The 22,294-nt window shown below is 35.6% G+C and overlaps 1 protein-coding gene across 3 annotated transcripts in view; it reads right to left on the bottom strand.

Annotated features, from left to right (window-relative positions):
* Positions 1–22,294, bottom strand: part of RFTN1 (raftlin, lipid raft linker 1) — a 2,439,049-nt gene that overhangs the window by 204,839 nt on the left and 2,211,916 nt on the right. For all 3 annotated transcript variants that reach the window (XM_044066769.1, XM_044066767.1, XM_044066768.1), the window contains exon 7: positions 20,812–20,927. In XM_044066769.1, coding sequence (XP_043922704.1) covers positions 20,812–20,927 — 116 coding nt within the window. The remainder of the gene's footprint in view (positions 1–20,811; positions 20,928–22,294) is intronic.

The following is a 22,294-nucleotide window of genomic DNA, read 5'->3' as shown; positions in this document are numbered from 1 at the left end:
TGTCCAATGCATATTTATTTATTTATTTACTTTACATTTGTTGACTGGGATAGTCTGACTGGATACATGTCTTTTTTCAGTGGAGGCCCGGGAAGAAAAGCTCCAGACATACATACAAAAGCTATTTCATATATACATGTACATCGCTTGTTACAATTTCCATACAGTATTACATTCAATAAAAGGATATAAACATCACTCAGTTACATATGTTAATACAAAACAAGTAGATTATTAATTTATAATTAAGATACAGTCTCATTGTGACAGGAAGTCCTCGTCAGGCACGCAATTGAGGGGGTAGAAGTTAGTCGGGAGTAGAGCAAGGACATAGCCATCGTGTTTTAAAGTATTGTATAAGACTTTTCTTGAATTGAGATAGAGAGAGTTCTGAGGTTAGGTCTGCCTGTTGTCTACCACTCAGATAAGACTGAAACCATTGGATAGCCTGGGTGTCTAGGGAAATGGTTTCCAATGTTTGTATAAGTAGTTGGTGGTTTACTATGTCGAAGGCCTTGGAACGATCTAGAAAGAGGGCTGAGGAAAGTTTATTATTGTTTCGTTTTTGATTTATGACATTAGAGAAGGAGAGGAGGACCCGCGGTGGTGCTGCGGTAGCATTGTCACCTCACAGTAAGACGCTGTCCGGTTCGATTCTCAGCTAGAGCGTCTTCTGCGTGGAGACATGCGTGAATGGGCGTACCTTCGTTGAAGGTTGTGCATCAGGCCTGGCAAGCCGGTATGTAAAAATCAACTGCCAATTTAGCGGACTGGAGTTTCACTGTGGCGACCCCTAACCAGAAAAAGCCGAAAGACACAAACAAAAGAGAAGGAGAGGAGGGCAGTGGTGGTACTGTGGTGTGGTCTAACACCATGCTGAGAGTTTGTCAGGAGATTATTCTTGATAAGATAACTCAGGAGTTGTTTATGGATGCATTTCTCCATAATTTTGGCTAGTGGTGACGGAACCATACCATGAGGCTCTTAGGGTCTGTGTATGCTACATCAAGTACAATTGAGAATTAAAGTACTTTACTAGTTTTCCTTTTTCTTTAATTTTTAGCCTTTTGAATAGCATTTATTTGGCTGTTACAGTACTTATCATTTATAGGCCACTAATTGAAAACACTAAGTGTTTTAAGCTGATTTTCAGCTAGTTTTTGTAGTTTTAGGGATAGCAGAGGTAGAAAAAGATCCAGGAGTTCCTCCCTTCTATTAAAACTCTGAGCATTTTAATCTGAGTATCAGATAGTTTTTGTAGTTTAGGGGCTAGCAGGGGTAGAAATAAGGCCATACATATTCCTGTAGAAATTCTCAACCATGTTATATGTGGCACTGTGCCATCCTGTGCCACACATCCTGGTATTAGTCACACTAAACACAGCACATGGATGGAGACTTTTAATCTGTACAGGTATGAACATTTCTGTGTACAGATGGCTTATTTCTCCCTTGCTTCAGTGTCAATTTCACACACATTAAATACCATTCTGATTCTGTGCCACTGTCCTACCCAGCAGTCATGGGGAAAAATCCACTCCTATCTCCCACTGTTAACCTCCAGTCCTACCTTAGAAGTTCCTCAGGCACCATTGCTCTTCTGACTGCATTTTATCCTTCCAGAGCCTGTCAAAAGTGTACCAAATCATACATTCATTGCTGTTTTGTTCTGTTCTTTTTCTGTTATCTTCCTAATTTTATTTTATTTTTCCATTGGTATATTGCTTTTCTCCAATTATTTTCATTTAATCATGCAGCAGGGTGTCCTCCATGCCTTGCACCAGCCACCATCTGCTGGGTTCCAGCAGTTCCCAGGCCAGCCTCTCTGCAGGGTGACAAAGGCTACTTTGCATGTGGTGACCAGAAAGGCATAGTAGGACTTGCTGGTGGCATTTGGTGCTGCTTCTCCAATGAAGGGCGCAGACTCTTCATCAGGGAGCAGCACTGGGAGTTCCTCATGGGTCACCAAGCAGGAAGTACAAAAGCTAGTCAGGGCTGAGGTGGAGCAGCTGCTCGACACCTGGACTGGCACCCTGCGGCCCATCCCCATGCTACTGACGGAGTTGTATAGTTGCAAGGCTCTGATTACGGGGCCACTACTGTCTAGACCATGCCATGATTTCAGTCATGAAGTTGACTGACTTCCATATGGGCTTAATGCCAGGGCAACTTGGAGGTGATGTTCACTTCACCCTATAACCCATCATGCTGTTTCCATTCCTTGTGTATCAGGTTACCCTACCCTGTTTCTTGTCCAGTCCAGTGCATCAGGTTGGATATGTGCTTTTCCCCACTGTTACGAGACTGGGTACATGACACATACAAGTTAGGTGGTGTGGGTGGCTCCTCTGCCAAAAAAAATGTTTTGGTGTTTCCTGAGCATAGCTTTCAGTGAAATGATTTTGGAGTGTCTGGATTTGGAGACTTTTCCTTTGATCTATCATCACAAATCATATTTACCTGCTTGCTTTCTTTCTTTCTGACTGTTCCATCACCCCATTTCCTTTCCACTTATAATATCACCATACCTAATCCTTTTGGGGCCGCACTGTGAAATTTTGTTCATGCTATTTTTAAAAGTGCAGTTAAATTACTGGTCTTTCTGATACTCTAGAATAATCTAGATCTTAGATAATCCCATAGCAGGGTTACAAAATTTACAGTGCCAAAAGATGTTGAAAATATCAGAATAAATTTGATTACAAGGACTATGTCTGTCAGCACAGCTTGGGAAATATAAATCTGGTTTAGTAGACCTGATTTGGGGCTACACATTATAAACCATTCTATTAAGACTGCTGTATACTTATGGAAGGTAATGGTCAGGAGGATTTATAGACATGGTGCTCCATCGTATTTTGTGACAATGAGGAAAACATCTTGTGCCCAAGTGCACCACACACAGTCTTCATGAAAAGAATCACACTAATGACAAACAGCTGAGCACCATGCACATTTACTCATATACAACATATTAGGCATGAGCAGCACAATATATTTCCAAAGTGTGGAACAAACAGAACATTACTTGAGGGGCAAACATTTTGTCAGTGCACCATAAGTGCTTTTAACTCAGATACACTCTTGGCAGATGTCACAGCAATTGGTAGAACAGTCTTCCATGTTAAGAACCTCAATTCAGCCTGATAAGCAGGTTCAAATGGAGAAACAGTAGGCTTTTCAAGCACAAAGTTAAGATCCCAAGGAGGAGACACATTTTCCCTAGCTGGGCAAATATACAGAATCCCTTTCAAATAGTGTTTACTTTAGAGTATGGCTAGAAAGGAAGGAGGGTCAAAGGGCAAACAAGCAGAAATGGACAATAAATGCAGCTTGACGTAGGAATAAGAAAGGCTGGAAGACAGTAACTCACACAAATAATCAAGAACCAAAGGCAGACTGGCCTTAGGTGGGTCTTGGTTCTTGTAACGGCACCAACTAGAAGAACTCCGGGTATCACTGGAAAGGGAGGTAAAGCATATAGGTACATTCCTGTTCATGTAAATGAGAAAAAAATCTGTCTTCCAGTCTTGTTTGCAAGGAATCCATAAGCAGAATTACTTTAATTGTCTGTTCTGAGAGGAAACACATAGATTTACTTGAGGTATTCCCTGCAGTTGGACTGGAAGGCTCCAGGATGTCTGCATTTCTGATGGCCTGTCCTGGTCTTGCTTACCTTGTCGGCAATTGTTTTGCTATGACAGGAGGCATGAAGCCTTAAGAGTCAAACTGAACTGAGTTGCTATCTCTCAGGCTATCATTGCAAGTCTACAAAGACGGTACGGTTTAGTACACCCCTGAATGTTTATAAACCACATCACTGTATTGTTGTCTGTGTAAAGTAGCATAGGTCCTGAGGACCAGAGATGATTTAAGGCTTTCAAACCAATGAACACTACCAACATCTCTCTGACATTTATGTCCTTCTGTTTTTCTTGAGGGTTCCACACAGCTTTCACTTTTACCCCTTTGAAATTATACCCCATGCTAAGTCTGAAGCATCTGTAGTGACAGACTGTAAGTGAGGTCAGAAGGGAGAATAGAAGACATGGATTGCAAGAGATCTGGTCTACCCACCATAGAATCTCCCTATTTACAAATCCCTGAATTGGGATCTGAAAAGACAGAGTGTAGATGCTGAATCCAGACTGATCTGAGGTATCACTGGTTTCTCCTCAAGTGGTGTATGGTCCAACCAGGGGAAGCAAGAGAATCATCAATGTCATGTACCCCAAAATCTTGAGAAATTTCCTTGCAGATATGAGGCTTTGCCTGGAGAAACTCAGGAAGAACAACTGAAACATCTCTACTTTGTCTGGGGGAAATCTAACAGACATCTCAGCAATACAATTCTATGAGAACACTTCTTTTTTTTTTACTCAAATGATTTTTATTTTGATGAAATAACACAATAATTTAATACATTCATAACATTCAATAACTATTTACAGTATTTACATTCAGTCTAACAAAAAGAATTCAGACAAAAACATTTTTAGTTAAATAAGTTAATATATAAACTACGATAGGAAGAGTTTGGTCCCATCTGTAGGGTATCAATCAAATTCAAAACTTTCCTCCACGGACTATTAACCAATGGCTTAGGAAAAGTTCTTAACTCTTCAGTTCTTTTCTCCATTAGTATGCATTTCTTCAGTGATGATAGGAATTCCTCCATTGTGGGTGCTACATTAGAGTTCCATCTTCTAGTTATACATTTTCTGGCTATTGTTAACATTGTCCACAACAAATACAGGTCATCTTTCTTCATATTATTACTATTAACAACATTCAATAAAATTAAAGACTTTGTCAAAACAAACATATCAGTACAGATAGCTTGAAGAAATGTGTTAATCTCATTCCAATATGGTTTAATATTAGTACAGTCATAAAAAGTATAAGACCAGTCAGCATTAGTGGACAGATGACATCTCCAACATAAATTGCTGTTTGAAGGGTTCATTTTTGAGAGTTTCTCAGGTGTCAAAAAGGATCTGTGTAGAAATTTCCAATGGAAAATCCTCCAGAATTGTGAGTAAGAAGTTAGTTTAACTGAAAATAAAATGTTTGTTTTATCTTCCATTGATAATGATACTTGAAACCCTTTAGTTAGGTATTACCAGTAAGAATCTTTAGGAGCTGTCTTACAGACAATTAAAGTGTTATATAGATATGATAATTCATTATTAACATTGATATTATTATACAGAATTCCAAAAATCCAGTTTATAATTTTTGGTACGGTTTTGAAGGATGAATTATGTATTATTCTACACAGATCCTTAGTGTATGCTCTGACACTCTGAAGAACCAACCAGTCATTAGGGGATAGGCCATAGGTTGACAATACACTTTGTGTGTTCAAAGCTTGTTGGTTTTCAACACATTGCAACCAACAAAATAGGTTATTATTTTCCCATAAACCAAAAATCTCTCTATGTGTTTTATCAGGGAAATCCCTTGTAGTAGTAAATGGTATTACAAATTTATGCCACAGTTTTATATCTAAATTTGTGTTAATGAATTTTCTAAACACATCAAAATATTGTTTATTAGTGTTAGTTTAGTTAATTTTGTTGTACTATACTGTAAATTTAAACTTAAATACTGCCATATCTTGTTATCTTTGTCAGTTACCAAAGCATTCTTTGATAAATAATTTTCATTCATTAGTATAATGGAGTGTAACTGTTTCCAGTTGGAAGAGTATCTAGGATTTATCCAATTCATCACTATTTTAATTATAGATGCCTTTATATAAGTTTCAATCTCTGGGAATTTTAACTCCCCGTTCCCATTTTCTGATATGATGAGAATATGCCACTCTATTTCTTTTGGGGTACCACAGGAATTTCATCAGAGTTGAAGTGATTTCTTTAAGGATTTTCTTTCCTGGTGGAAGTATAAGGTCTTGTGCTATATTTAATATTTTATGTAACAAAATCATTTTTATCAGTTGTAACCTATCATCGAATGTTATAAACAAATTATTCCATTTGCTTATTAATGTCTTGATTAAGTCTATGGCTTTAGCGTAGCTAAGCTGTAAGATTTACTCTATATTCTTGCCTAGGACTATTCCTAAATAGTCTAGAGTTGAAACTTGGTTTCCAATAATATGATTAACTGGAACCTGTATGTTCTTTTTTTTATTTAATAATAAATATTTTGATTTAGATTTGTTGAAGGAGAGTCCTGAGATTTTTTGGAAATTTGTTGTTAATATATCCACTTCACTTAACACTTCCTTAGAGTTGGGTAAGGTAAGTAAGACATCATCAGCAAACATCATTATTTTAGAAATATATTGGTCATATATATGTATACCTCTTATCTTTGGGTTATTATGTATTAAAATGGCAAGTATTTCTATGGCCAGAGCAAACAGGATAGGGGACATGGGATATCCTTGTCTAGTACCTCTAGTGATTTGGATTGTTTTGGAAGTAAAGGGACCTAATTTGACATATGCTAGATTATTTTCATAGATTTTCTTTATCATTGTTATAAAAAAGGGAGGAAAATCAAATAACTGTAAGACTTTAAATAAATAACTACAATTTCAGGAGTCAAATGCCTTTTGAATATCTAGACCTATTATCAATGCTTCATGGTTTCCTCTATTGAGGTAATCTATCAGAGTTAATACTCTTTTAATATTATCCTGTGTATACCTGTTATGTATGAAACCAGTTTGGTCTTCATTAATTATTTTAGATATAGGTATTTTTCAATCTATTGACCATAATTGACATAAATAGTTTATAATCATTATTCAACAAAGAAATCGGTCTATATGAGTTGCAATGATTAGGGTCCTTATTCTCTTTTAATATAGGGGAAATTAGAGAATATCTCCAAGAAGGAGGAATATTTGCTAATGTTTGAACTTCAAGAAAGGTTTCATGTAGGAGAGAGATTATAGAAGAAGGGAACAATCTATAAATTTTGATAATTAAGCCATCTATTCCAGGTGCTTTATTAGACTTACATCCTTTAATCCCATCTATAATTTCCTTTTGAGAAATAGTTTTTTGTAGATCTAACCTAAGTTCCTCAGGAATTCTTGTTATGTTGGGAACTATATTCTCTAACTTCTCACATTCATTTGTACTTATTTTATCTTTATGATGCTCTGCATAATGATAATTAAAAGCCTGCAGAATGTCCCCTATGTCTGAGAATTTTTTCATTTTTCCTTCATGAAAGATACTATCAATGTTATTAATTTTTGATTATATCTTAACTTTCATAGATAGGTTATGAAGATGCTTAGGATTGGTAGCATAAGAATTTAATTTCAGTTTTTCCACAGCTAAATTACTTTTATGGGATAATAGTTCATTGTATTTTTTATTTGCTTCTTCTATTTTCTTATTATTATCTGCAGCAATTAAGTTTTTATTAGATTTAAGATATAATATTTGATTTTGGAGTTGGTATAACTCTGAGTCCCATTTTTATAATTTTATTTTTGTACCAGCTAATGGTTTTATCATATTGATAGGCCTTAAGAGAATCCCAAACCATAATTGTGTTTGCTTCAGGTTTATAATTAATCTCTAAGAAAAGCTGAAGTTCAAAAGTTATCTAAGATTTAAAGTCTTTAATTTTTGTGATACATGAAGGAATCCTTGAAGTAATAACTAATTGATTGAACTCCAAGTGTATTGTTAACAACAGGGAATTATGATCTGAAAAGGGACAAGGTTGTATTGAAAAATTCAATATTTTAGAATAAAGATCTTGTGAGATATAAATTTTATCTATTCTAGTTTGGGTGCCATGTCTATAGTCCTGGTGTGAGAATAGTAAAGAATTTGGTCCCAGAGCATTAAAGGTATCTTTTAATTTAAACATTTCTGTCCGTTTTATTAACTGTTTGGTTGAGGACAGTAGTCTAGGAGATTTTCTATTGGTAGTTTCTGTAATATCTGTGATATAATTGAAATCACCTCCTAGTATAATATTACCTAAAAGTAGTTGTAATAAAGTCTAAGTGTTTCTTAGCTAGTCCAACTCCCATACCCAAGAACCAGTATAAATTAACCGGGGTCCAAATTCTATTATTAAACTTAAGTATAACTAAGGCCATGAGTCCATCATTATCTACATGTTAGTAAACAATTTGGGGATTTAAGAAAGTCTTTTTCCATAGAATTGTCACTCCTCTGGTCTTATTTTTATAAGAAGATTGAGCAAGTATTGTGTATTCCTTAAGGTCCCACATAAATGTGTCATTTATTTTAAAGTAGGTCTATTGGAGAAAAACTACTTGAGCCTTGTTTAGTTTAAGATACCTTAGTAGGTTGGCTCTCTTATATGGGTTGTTTAAGCCATTAGTATTTAAGGATATCAAAGTTAAATCCATATCAGAATTCTTTAAAGATAACAAATAATAAAGGAACTTGTATTAATAGAATCCTGTATACATAATACTCTTCCTGAATAGACAATAGAATATCAATTGTTGTATTTCTATTTATTTCAATCCAAATAACTTGCCCCAATGAAAGATAAAGGTAAAACAACTGTGTCAGGCATTTCAAAACTAGAAAAACAGTTAAATAACAAAAAATAGCATATTTCACTCTGATATAAACTTTAATACACCCTATACATGGAATGAGATGCATTCCTAGTCTAGCAAATAAAACTAAATCTGCTAGACTACCTATCCCCAACCATCAACCTTTGTTGGTTCGAGCCCATGAAAACAAACTAAAAAAATGGAGAATATATTATAAATTAAGAGAAAAATATTAGTGATAACTAATCAGATATTGATTCCAGTTAGGTTTTAGAGATGAGTTGCATACAATATTATTAGAAACATTAAGATATTTATACAGTAATTATTCACTAAGGAAGCATGAGACATATTAAGATATATATAATCTGAATTTAGTGCTTAATAGACTAAGGAAACATTAGCTTTATTAACAATCTAAATGATTACCCAAAATACCTAAACATGTCATCTGTATTAGTTCTAATAAAAACTTCAAAATGGCAGAACAAATCAAAGAATCATTTAGCATTTGTATTTACTTGCCCTCTGAATAAATCTTATCATGACAAACTCCCACTAAATAAAAATTTCACCAGAATTGGGTGTTTGCACATAGTGAGGGTGTGTCATTCCCAAAAGATGTTAACATACATTTTTAGAAATATTCCATAAGACATATTTGTCCTTAATTAAGTCCTAAACTTTTGGAATAGCAGATGTTTAAATAACTGACTAAAATCAATAATAATTAACTGGTATCAGTTAAAATGACAAAAATTAGTAAAATATATTATTTATGTAAAACTTACTATGGATAACAGGTTTTAAAAGTGAGTGACTCAAAGACAAAATTAAGATAGATATAGCTGCAAATATCTACCATAGTAATAGGGTAATACTGAAACTCATAACAAGTCATAGATATTACTGAGCTCTTTCCCTGTTATAAGGTGCTAATATACTAAAAAACATGACTTTATAATAACTGAAATCATGACATCTGAAATATAAATAATATCTAGGATAGAATACAGAAATCAACATATTAAATGCAAAGTAATTATAGTTCAATCAAAATTATTCATACATATATTTGCTAGGATTAAGTATGGTGTTTGAGTATCCTTACATTTTTACCATTAGTCATAAGCATTTCCTGTAAATGTATAAGCCTATACTAAATACTTGCTAACTGCATAGGAAAGTTATTTATAAAGTTATATTTATAAAAAACTCCAGTATATTCACTAGAAATAGTGGCTATAATTAACTGTTTACAAGAAAAAATAACATTTCTGTATATATTTGATCACAAAATATAGTCACTATTATAAAAGGGAACCATGAATATGTTTGCAGACAGTGTAGCTTATAATTTGTGTAAAAGAAGCCTACTATGCTATATTAACCAATCAGAGACTTGACATTCACAATTAGGCTTGCATATACACATTATATGTAATGTAATCTGATCTGCATGCATAGAATTCATGATGTCATGAGCTAAGTAAGAAAGCTTCACTTCTTAAATTTCAAACTGACATTTTCCCACCCAGCACACTACACAGTATAGTTTCCTGACCTCACTTTAACTGTGTCACAAAGTCTGCTTATTTACAGTAACAAATGCAAAGTTTAACTGTCAGATACATCCAAACAGAAAAATAACATTCAATGCCAATGAGAGAGAAAACAGTACTTTGACATTAAACTCTACAGGAAACATAACTTGTAACCATTTAAAACCCTTGTGCCATAAAACATACAAACATATAACTGTCAGAGAGACCCAATTTATGTCAAAAGCTGGCAAACAGCTTTTTGTTCACACAGGTACCAATATATATTCTGAAACAATCAGAAGTTATAAATATTAATATATACTAAATCATAGATATGTCCTGTTATCCCATGTATCCAAAACAGTTTTGATAAATTAATCTAAGCAGTGACTATGCCTGTGTAATAACTTAGAAGAACATTTAGCAGGGCAAAGGGCTATATATTATTTGAAATACAGCATGTCATCTTAAGGTCATAAAAGCAAAGATAGCTTACTGTTCAATTATATCACTAAATAAACCAGTAATATTATATTAATATACTAAAAGCATAAACAGTTATTTAATTTGTATATGAACAAAAAAGTATAGAAATGAAAAAGCAAAAAGAGAAAGAAAAGCAATAAGAAAAATATTATCATGACATACCTTACTTGAAAATTTAGCAAGTATAAAACAAATTAAAGTGCAGTTGCAGTAGATGCTTTGAGAGATTTAGTGGGAACAGCAATCTTTGACTCAGTTTTTTTTTCTTTTTAACATCAGTCCAAGAAGATTTATCAGTAACTCTCTTCAGAGATGTAGATGCCCATTCCATATTTTCAGCTAAGAAAATAATGTTATTGTTTTTAATAAAGGCAGTGGCTTCCTCTAGGGCATTAAATTATCTCATTTCATTCTGATATAGAATTTTTATTCTGGCAGGAAAGACAAGCTGAGTTTTGATGTTATTCTGCTTTAACAGTTTTATTAATGGCCAAGCTTTTTTCCTCTGTTCCAAAACCCTGGTAGAATAGTCATTATCAAACCTAATTGGGTTTTGATTAAATTTTAATGGACTTTTCCTCCAGGCAGATTTTAGGACCAACTCCTTGTCCAAATAAGATAGAAACTTTATGACTATTGATCTGGGAGGAATAGAGAAGGATGTTGACACTGGCTTTCCTAAAGTTCTATGAGCCCTTTCAATACCAAAGGACAGACCCTCCTTTAAATCTAAAATCTCTGGAATCCAGGTATTCAGGAAAGAAATGATATATTCTCCTTCAGCTCTCTCAGGGATGCCAAAAATCCTTATATTTGACCTTCTCTCCCTGTTTTACAGGTCATTCACTTTATTAAGAAACCAAATGTTTTGTCTGATGAGAAAATCTTTCTGGCTTTCTTCTTCCTTCAGTCTTCCATCAAGATCATTCAGGGATGCTTCTAAGTGTGTTAATCTGGATTGATGCTGCTGTATACGTTCCTTGAGAGAATCTGTTTTTTCCTGACAATTTTCCTTGAGGTTTTGTAAATTCTCCTTAAAATAATCCATTTTAGTGAGCGTTCTTGTAGAGCAGATGTCACAAGCTGCATTTCTTTTTTTAAAGCCATGTCAGAATGAGAAATCTTCAAAGTGCTCATCTCCACAAGTGATATATTCTCCTTTATAATTTGACAGGAAAAAACTTTCCTAAGTTCACCAAAGTTACCAATAATATAGTTTATACTTTTATCTATCAATTCTAAGTATTTTTGCCAAAATAAAATGTTATTTCCTGTTTTTATACTAGTTTTATGGAGCTCTGAAAAACTGCTGCTATCAGTTGGCCATCTTGGTCCCGCCCCCCCATGAGAACACTTCTGAAAGTTGATTTGGAAACCCAGACTGAGTAGAAGATTTTAAACAAAGCTGAAGCCTCTTGGCAGCTGGAAAAAGAGTCTGTAAAGATAAAAGAGTCATCCAAATATGGAAAATGTCTGCAAAAACAATGTTTGGAAGTAGACACTTTGTGAATACTCTTAATGCAATGGAAAGTCCAAATGATAAGCTAGACAACTGGCAATATAAGCCACAGAGCTGATAATGTAAGCCAGAGAACTGGCAATGTAAGCCAAAGAACTGATAATGTAAGCCAGAGAACTGGTAGTGTAAGCCAGATAACTGATAACATAAGGCAAACACAACAAATCTTAAAAAAAAAATAACTGCTCACCAATGGGAATGTGATGGTAGGTATCTATAAACACTGGAAGAGGGATTAGAGGTACAAGGGACTGAAGGGATAATTCTGGAATCTTGACAAAAATATTTAGAAAGGAAAGATCCAGTATAGGCCTCTGGAATCTTTCTTTTTTCTATTAGAAAAATCATTGAAAAAAAGCCTTTACTCAAGTTGCAGTGAGACACTGGTTATATCAATCCTTGTGCTAGCATCTGGTGCAGAATGTCAGGAAAGAAAGAGAGAGAGAGAGAGAGAGACATGTTTAGGATTACAGAATCATAGGAGGTTATTAGGCCATTGACCCAGAGGTAATTTCAAGCCTAGCCATTTCATCCCAATGTAAAACCATACTCTAGTCAATACTCAGGATTGTATTTAGTAATGACTGCCCAAGTCCATGAGGGCTGTGGGAGCTATCCCCAGTAAGAATTTATGGTGCCCCATCCACTCGTCCAGGTTCCTTTTGAACAGTGTCACAGACATGCTCTGTTTCACATGAATTGGCAGCTTATTCCAAAGATGCATCAGTCTCTGGGAGACAAATCTGTCCCTCCAGCATGTCCTATTCAAGTTGCAGGCCATTTTTAGCTCCCTGGAATGTGTAGCTCTAGTTCCGTTTGATTTACATATGTGCAACAAATTCATTAGTTTTGGGTCAGAGATTGCTTTGTAAGCCACCAGGCGTAAGTCTCCCCTAAGAAGTCTATACAATACTGAGTATAGTGACAAGGACTTTAGTCGGTCTGTGTAAGGCACATGCTGGAGTCCCTTGATCTTCTTTGTTAGAAACTTCTGAGGCCTCTCCAATTGCGGCATGTGCTTTGTATGGTATATGCCAAAAGGGACATTATACTCAATTATGGGCCTGATTAATGATGAGTACAGAGGGGTTATAACCTCCTTTGCTCTAGAAGCGACGCCTTTGCTACTCAAGTGTGCTATGTGTGCTACGTAGAAGGCCTTCCTTACTACAGTAGACACATAGTGGTCAAAGTTAAGGTCGCAGTCTGCTTGTGATCTCAGATCCCTTACCACTTCATAGGTACATGGGGTACTGTTATTAATTTGCTAGTGTTAAGGGACATTGTTTTTACTGAAGGAAATGATGATGCATTTAGTTTGAGACCGTGACTAAGAACCAGCCATTGGTATGCGTAAGACCCTTCTGAAGTATACTAACATCATTTGGGGATTCAATAATTGCACCCAGTTTGCAGTCGTCCGAATCATCTCACATGCCCTACAAACACATCAATATCAAGTGAATAGCAAAGGAATCACACACTGCAAGGTGAGCACCTAAAACTTCCTGGAAATGAGGAAATGGGTCAAACTGCTAAGATATGGGACTATTTCATATTCCTGGCATTTTTGGAAATTAGGAAGTTCCAGAAATAAAATGTTCTGCTTCTGTGCATTTTGTAGTATCTGGCTGCATGACCTTTTTTGGGAACGAAGTCTACATTCTTTAACAGATGTTTGATTTGGGTTGTGGGTTGGGATAAGAATGGTGCTGTTTTTTTTTTTTTTTTTACTCCCAGTGCCAAAAAAATGTGTGTCTTTAAAAAGTTCTAAGAAACATCTGTACTCTGTGATTCTTTGCTAGGCTGGAATGTGTATAAGAAGCTGACTTCCATCTTCCCTCCATTTGGGTAGAGGGATTGTAGAGCAGGTTGATCATGTGGATGACCCTTCCTTAATGAAAATGGTTTAGGTTATCTCACTGAAAAGAAGTACTTCTTTCACGGAAATAAACAATGAGATCGAGTAGATGAGCATTTAGAGTCCTGAGCATGTGTGATGCTGGAAGGAGAGGCACCTCTAAAACCTGTTCCAATTCTGAAAGGTTGTGGGGGTAGCCTAGAAGCTTCAAGATGGCATACTTCAAGAAAAATCTATGAAATGCAACCATCTACCCCACACAGTAAGACTCTTCAACATACACAGCAAGCCCATTAAAGACTTACATCTCCTGTCCATCTAAAGCTCTGGACCTCCTGCTGAGAAAGGTCAGCAGTATAACTGTGTCTTGGCTTGGAGACCTTAGACCTGTAATGATATTGCATCGTCCGCAAAACTGCTTTTTAAGGAAATGAGATATAGCTCCTGGAAAAGTTCAGTTTCTATCAGTCTTTCAGGAATACCTCTCAACCTCTTTGCAAAATAATTTCGGACAAAGCTAAAAAGAATGGGTAACGAAGACCCAAAATCAGGGACAGATTTTAAATACTGCTGTTATAAACAGACAGTTTATAGAATAATACCTTTTACATTAACGTGTTTTCTGAAGGCTATGAAGTCTGACACTCAATTGTCTGCCATCATTCAATGACTTGACTTCAATCTTCAATGATTTGTGAGAAAGCTATTTATTTTATGAGGAACAGACCAAAAAATATAAGGCAAAAAGCTGGACATTCTGTAAAATTCTGGACAGTTCAGAGGTATTTTTTGGGGGACCTAGGTAAAAAATTCAGATGATGCCAGACTCATGCAGCTATCCATACAGGAATCCAGCTTGGGGACAATACGCAAAGAAGTTTTGTTGGTTTACGAGCATCTACCAACTACTGGAAAAGATTCCTGGTCAAGTCCAATTCCTTAACAGTACAGACCTCATTTGTTTGCATCAACTGAAAAACTGGAAATACTCAGCAAATGAACGATCACCTAGGGACAACTACAAGAGATAATTTACATAACTCACCAACCTAAAATCATAAGAGGGTGAAGGATGGTTTGCAAGAGAAGTAAAATTTCTCTCACTTGAAAAAGTACAACATATTCTCATTTATGAAAATATTGGCATTAAATGATGAAAACTTTAAATTCTTGAAAATGCTTCTTTCTTATCTTCATCGTGTGTGTTATGGGGAAAAGAAAGAAAAGCAACAGTGATCTGACAAATTTTGCTTATCGTATCTTCCTGGTGTAATGTCACCAGTTGTAACTAGCTGATTCAAAGATTCTTATACTTTCCATGCAGTAAAGCATTGTGAAAGATGGATTAGGGTCCAAGAAAGGTCAAATAAGAATATGAAAATCTGGACCGATGAAAGTAGTTACCTCTGGTTGCATCCAAGTGTTACCTGTGAGATGGTCGTCAGTCTCTGAGGATAAGTCCACTGTCATAACATTAGCCCTAATGCTTTGGTGTGTGGCAAATACATCACAACAGGCAACTTAGCCTTTTAACAATGATCTCTCTAGTGAACTGAACCTGCAATCACCATAACTGACTCTACAACAAGGTACATTTGTGGCATTAATTCTTTGGCTTTACTAAATGATCCTGAGATTCAGTGACTAGTCATCCACTTTAAAACAAGGTACTGAGGACAGAATGCTTAAACTGGTGAAGGTGAGACCAGTAAGAAGAACTCACAGATTTGGGTCTGGTATGGTTAAGGAAGCAATGACCAGAGAGGATGACTTTCTGCATTTTGTGTCAGATAAATCTCAAAAAAACTGAACATCCAGTAGTCTGGCACCCATTCTCAGAGTGACAGGATTAACCTTGCAAGAGGGGAACAAGTTGGTGTTTTGATGATCTCTAACCCAAAACACCTTGCATAAATATCCTGTACAAAATGGAATAAAAGCTAACAAAAATAAACTAGTGAAAGTAAGTACAGGTTGCTGGATAAATGCAGACACACTACTGCATGGCAAGGAAGGTCTGATCCATGCCAAAAATAAATGGAGGATGCATGAAAGCACTGCCCATTTTATACTGTGACATGAAGGACATAATGACACCTGTCATTAACATCCGCTTAATCTGTTAAAAGTCTGATACCAGCTACAGACTACTGTGTTGAGGACAAGCCCTGACATATGAATTTGTTGCAAGAGACCCTTCAAAATAACAGAACATGATTCTTTACTGCATGTATGGTAGTGGCATGCCTGGATCCATGCCATGCTTTCTGTGACTGTTCACTGGATCAGCAATTTAATATGGATAGGGCAGTAACCTTTATGGGATAAAGGCATTGAGATAAAGAGGGAAAAAGTAGTAACAACAGTCCATGATATAACACAAGTTTAAAGATATGAATGGATGCACTGATGACTTGAAAGATTTATAGCAAAAAAAAAAAAAAGATTATCACAGACAAATCAAGTGATAAGGGCTTTAAAATATCTGTAACAGCCAGGGAATAAAGTTAAATAAGACACAATATCATCTGAGTAATAAAAAAATACATGGGTCTCAATTAATTTCTCAGCAGTAATCAGTCAAGGTAAATAAACTGCATGCCATTTATAGCACGTACTTTATAACAACAGCACCTAGACAATATAGCACTTAACAGAGGAGTAGCTAGGCCATTTGGAGCCCAGGGTGAGACCCTCATTTAGCACTTAACCCCTACAGAGCGCAAACAAAAATGTTTTTTTTTCTTGAACTGGGGTGGGAAAAATGCCTTGACATCAGCTTTTCACAAAAACACAGACCAACAGGCTCAAAAGCATGTCCAAACAGATAGTTTTATTAAAAGTTTAATGAATTTTCAGAGTTAATTGTTTAACTGCCATGTGATAAATAACCAAACAAAACAGCAATTTAAAGATAACGTACAAATATTAAAAATAAAACAGAATTCAGCACAACCCACATCTCTTTGTAGGTACAGTCCAAATGCCAAGAGTAGCATAACAAACTACACTATTAATAAGTCGGTTAATATGAACTGCAACACAGATGTTGCTGTGATGGCACAGGCAGAAAAATACATCCTGATCTTTATGTATACTGCACAAAAACGTTTAGTGTGCATTGTGACACTATTTGTACCTGAAGTTTACATCATATTGACAGCGCCTTGTAACACGCTTTAATAGTCAGTACCAGCTCAATGAACACCAGATATCTACATAGTAATGTGTAGTTTACTGTCTGCTAATAGCATGCCCTAGTGGCATAAGACACTAGACACACAACAGGGGTAAAGCTCTACTAGACAATATAGGCTGTACGTCTAAGATGCCTTATTTCAGTTCTAAAATAACCCCCAAACATACACAACAACTAAAGATAAATGCAAAGAGTAAGCAAGTAAACAGAAGGAAAAAGAACAATGGGAAAATTAGCCCCCTGGATTAAATTGTGGTTATCTGATGTGCACAAGGTACTGGGCTTGATTCTTATCATTGGGCTGGGAAATATGGCTAGGCTTAAACTGACCCACAAGGGCAGATGACCTAGTACTAACCTATGAGCTTATACACACACACACACACACACACACACACACACACACACACACACACACACACACACACACACACACACACACACACACACACACACACACACACACACACACACACACACACACACACACACACACACATACACACACACACACACACACACACACACACACACACACACACACACACACACACACACACACACACAAAACATTCTTTTGTTACTGCACAAAACTAACCATGACAGGTATATATCCAATGTTCACACTAGTCATCAATAAAGGAAGTGTCTGAACTAAAATTAACTTTATTTTAATTATAACACATATTTTATAAAAGCCTAGTGATGATAGTAAATATCAAATCCAATACGTATTTGTTTACTGCATTACACATACCTATCCTATTTTATGATAATTTTCAGCTGCTTAAAAAAAAGGAAGAAAAAAGGTTTCCAAAGTCCTACACCACTCTGTGGCTCAGACATAGAGAATTATACTTTTGGAAGCACAATTTGTTATTCTGCAAACCTGCAGGAATCGTGATTATTTCAAGGTACTCTAATGGAGACCTCAAGAAGCTTATTAAGAATGCAGTGTACAGTCAGGCCTCATTGATTGGACAAAGCCATTTCTAAATGATTTTTCTCCTTAGTTCACCTAGGCAACAAAACAGACTTTCAGAGTATTAAGCAACATGTGCTGAATATGTAGCCCTGGCTGTTGACCACACCTCTCAACTGTCCAGAATTTTGCAGAATGACCAGATTTTCATCTCATAAAATTTATGGTTTTCTGGCAAATAAATGAGGACTGAACTCATGAAACAGTGACATACATTTGTGTTTCAGACTTTATTTCCTTCAGAAAATGCATACTAATACAAAATGTGTTATTCTAGCAGCTTTCAAGTGTACACTTTATAAGTGCAATATTTAAAACCTGTCCCTGATTTTGGGCCTTTGATCCCATTATTTTACGCTTTGTCCAAATTTCTTGCACTAAGAGGCTGAAAGGTATGCCTCCTGACACTGCTTCTATGAGAGACAGCAATACATGTTACTTTTTTCAATGAGCAAGAAGACACTAGTAATATAATTTTTTTTTTTTATTTTACATTTGTTAACCGGGCTAGTCCAACTGGATATATTTCCATTTTCAGCAGAGGCCCGGGGAGAAAAGCTCCACAGTAACATTTAAATGTTTATAATGTACAATTTTCTGAGAAAAAGGAAGCATGAAAGTGTAAGACAAACAGTACATGAGAGAACAGTAGTTCCAAAGTTAATACTATCTAAGAAACAATACCATATAGAAAGAGAAATATTTACACCAATATAAAAATAATACAATCGTTAGAAATCAGTAGAGAGCCTTAGCTACAGTAAAATAAGCTAATTAAGAAATACAGGAAAGGAATAAGATACTCCTACAGTAATGTATGTGAGGTTGCTAACAAATATGTTCACAGATAGTTCATCTCCTATTTTTAGGAAATAGTTTAAAGTAGTTTATGCTACTAAGGGGTACTTGCAGCAAGCAATTTCTGTTGTCAAAAAAAAACAATATCTGTCAGCTTGCTGTAAGGGAAAAAAGCATTCAATGGTTGAAACCTGGCTAAATTGATTGACCTGGTGCCCATGCGAGATGACATAAATGGAGGTGATAGGGTTGCAGGAGCCTCTTGGATGTCTGTTTATGATGTATGTGTTGCTGTGTTGTTGTTTCCCTTAAAGGGAAATTTAAAAAAAAAAATATATATATATATATAATATATATATATATATATATATATATATATATATATATATATATATACACACATATATACACACAGTTGGGAAAATGTTTCATTCTGGTGCTTCTGCATACTTGGACAGATTGCTGAAGGAGTCATTGAAGGAAATGTTTCATTCTGGTTTTTCTGCATACTTGACTGAAAAGAAATAAATGTTGAAAGGACTCCAGTCACAACTAAACAGCTTCAAAAAGTTCTCAAAAAAAAAAAAAAAAAAAAAAAAAAAAAATATATATATATATATATATATATATATATATATATATATATATATATATATATATATATATATATATACGCAAAGCATAACACAAGCACTCAAAATGAATGACACAGTTCCCTCCAATAATCCCTTTAGTAGTTTGCCAATTTTCACCATTGTAAGTATAAGCAGCATAGCAAACACATAAACTTACTTGTTCATTTCTTTTCTGCCCTCAGGAGTTCCAGTTCGCAGTAACACAGTTAAATTGGTTGAATCAACCAGGTCAATCAATTTAGCCAGGTTTCAACCATTGAATGCTTTTTTCCCTTACAGCAAGCTGACAGATATTGTTTTTTTTTTGACAACAGAAATTGCTTGCTGCAAGTGCCAAAGATACAGCTCAGAGAGACTGTCTTTACTGCACAGCGGCACCACTCCCTCTACCTATGCAGCCAATCACAGGTCATTTTGGGGTGGTGCCCATGCGAGATGACATAAATGGAGGTGATAGGGTTGCAGGAGCCTCTTGGATGTCTGTTTATGATGTATGTGTTGCTGTGTTGTTGTTTCCCTTAAAGGGAAATTAAAAAAAAAAAAAAAATATATATATATATATATATATATATATATATATATATATATATATATACACACACACACACACACATATGATTAAAAAAAAAAATATATATATATATATATATATATATATATATATATATATATATATATTTTTTTTTTTTTTTGATACAGCCGAATTGCACCCTGCACAAGACAGTGCCAAGGCTGATTGCCTGTTCACCCCGTCCTAGCTATGCTACTGGCACTAAACATACAAACTGTACAATACATAAAAGCGCATTAACATCAGCAATGAATAAAGCCTAATTTGTGCTTACCTGGACACATTCCTTTTCAAAAAACAATGATGAGGACCTTTCTCATGCAGGCAGTGGCTGAGAAAAATGAATTACACATCTGCTGATAAACTTAGATGGTGTTGTAGAATTAATATGCAAGTTGCATTCTAGACATGATTATTGCAAAGCAAATCATCATTTTCTAAGTACTACTGCAGTACATCTTCAGTGTAAATAAGTACTAAACTATCAGTGTAAACTTTGATGATAAAGGTGATTTGTACTTTTTTTGAGTGAGAAATAGCTTTCAGAGCTACATCATACCCAAATGACAGTTTATATCAAGAACAATAAAAAAACCTGCTTCCTAGTTCCAAAACATTAAGCTGCAGGACTTCAAATGCTGGTGTGAAAAACAAGTAAATTATAAAGCAAGGTATGCACTTACATCAAGGATTGTCCACTGCTCTACAACTATTGCATCAAACCCTTGGGTTGTGTTTGACTCTTCTTCATAGGCATCCTCAAAGATAAACTGTCCTGTCACTGTATCGGATGATGAATCTGTAAAGAATGGATCAGTTGAAGAAATATAAAGTGTTACGTCACAGTACTACATATAAACTGACAGTATTATATTATAAATTCAGGCACCAAAATTTAACCATTCCTTAAATAGTTATTTCAACTGCAGCACAGATACACAGATAAAACATCATCTATTAGCAATACAAACAATTTTATCAGCACTGTGACAATGGCAAAATGTTACCTTCAGGACCACATATTGTTATTAAGATGTTTGGAGATGCTGGCTCGGTGGGACTGAGCCTGGGGATTTGTCTGGCATTCTAGTGACCTAGGTATGTGCCCTGATTCTGGCTGTTAGGACTAAAGTTTGGCAGTGGGGGAAAAGGAATTCTTCAAAAGTTTTCCTCTTAAGTAGTGGTGGGAAAAATCACTGAACCCATGACACAATATTCTTGCCCTCATGTTGCACAGTGGCCTAGACTGGGCAGCATCTTTATCAAGTATGCACTTTATATAAGAGGGGTGGGTAAATGAGAAAAACTGAAAACTTCCTCAGCAGGGCAGACAAGGGCCACTGCCCAACCTGCTAATAATTTCTGGCAGCAGCTGATCCACCATGCATTACATACTGGACAACACATTTTAACCAATAAGCTACGTCTTCTGCAATTGAAGGATCCTCCTTGTGATATTGCTGTTCTGGGATGTCTTAGGTATGTGATTAAACAATCACCTAGTGTAGGAAAGTGGTCTTCATAAGTAAGTAGTAGGAAATCAGTCTGCAGACCATTACAAATCCAGTCAAAATTCCTATTCAAAATTTCTCTCCAGACACAAGGAGAGCAAGACAAAATAGAATGAGGAATAACTTGAGGTTGGCCATTCAATTATCTAGTATCTTGAAGGTGGCAAGGGTGCTACTCTGCTTGACATGTAATGGAAGTTTTTTTTTTTTTCCCAGAGGTGAGCGATACATCAGATCTATCATGCCAATGTGTCTTATTTACCTACTGATGAATGTTTAGTTCCTTTAACCATGTATTTGAGGTACTGTTTGTTTCTGTGATGGAAAATAAGGCCAAAGAGGGTTACATATTATGATGCCTCAAATGTCTGGGTACAGATCTCTATGGAAGACTCAATAAGAGTTTGAGTACAGAGACAGGGATGCCAGTCTGTCCTGATAACCGACACTTTTGAGGCTACTGATTGTTTTAGTTATGAATTTCTGATGTCTGTCATGTTGAGTGATATGTTTAGACAAATACATACCAAAACATGCATTATATTCAATAATGGGTCTGACAAAATACAAGTAAAGTGGAATTAAGATTTCTGTGGATCTAATGCAGTTGCCTTAGAAGTTAGATGAGACAGATAGCAGCAGGCTTTCAAAACTA

The sequence above is a fragment of the Protopterus annectens genome, chromosome 3.part1, assembly GCF_019279795.1.
Source record: "Protopterus annectens isolate FY-2018-M chromosome 3.part1, PAN1.0, whole genome shotgun sequence".
Lineage (NCBI taxonomy): Eukaryota > Metazoa > Chordata > Ceratodontiformes > Protopteridae > Protopterus > Protopterus annectens.
Note: the sequence above shows the minus strand (reverse complement) of the source record. Positions and strands in the feature narration are given on the sequence as shown.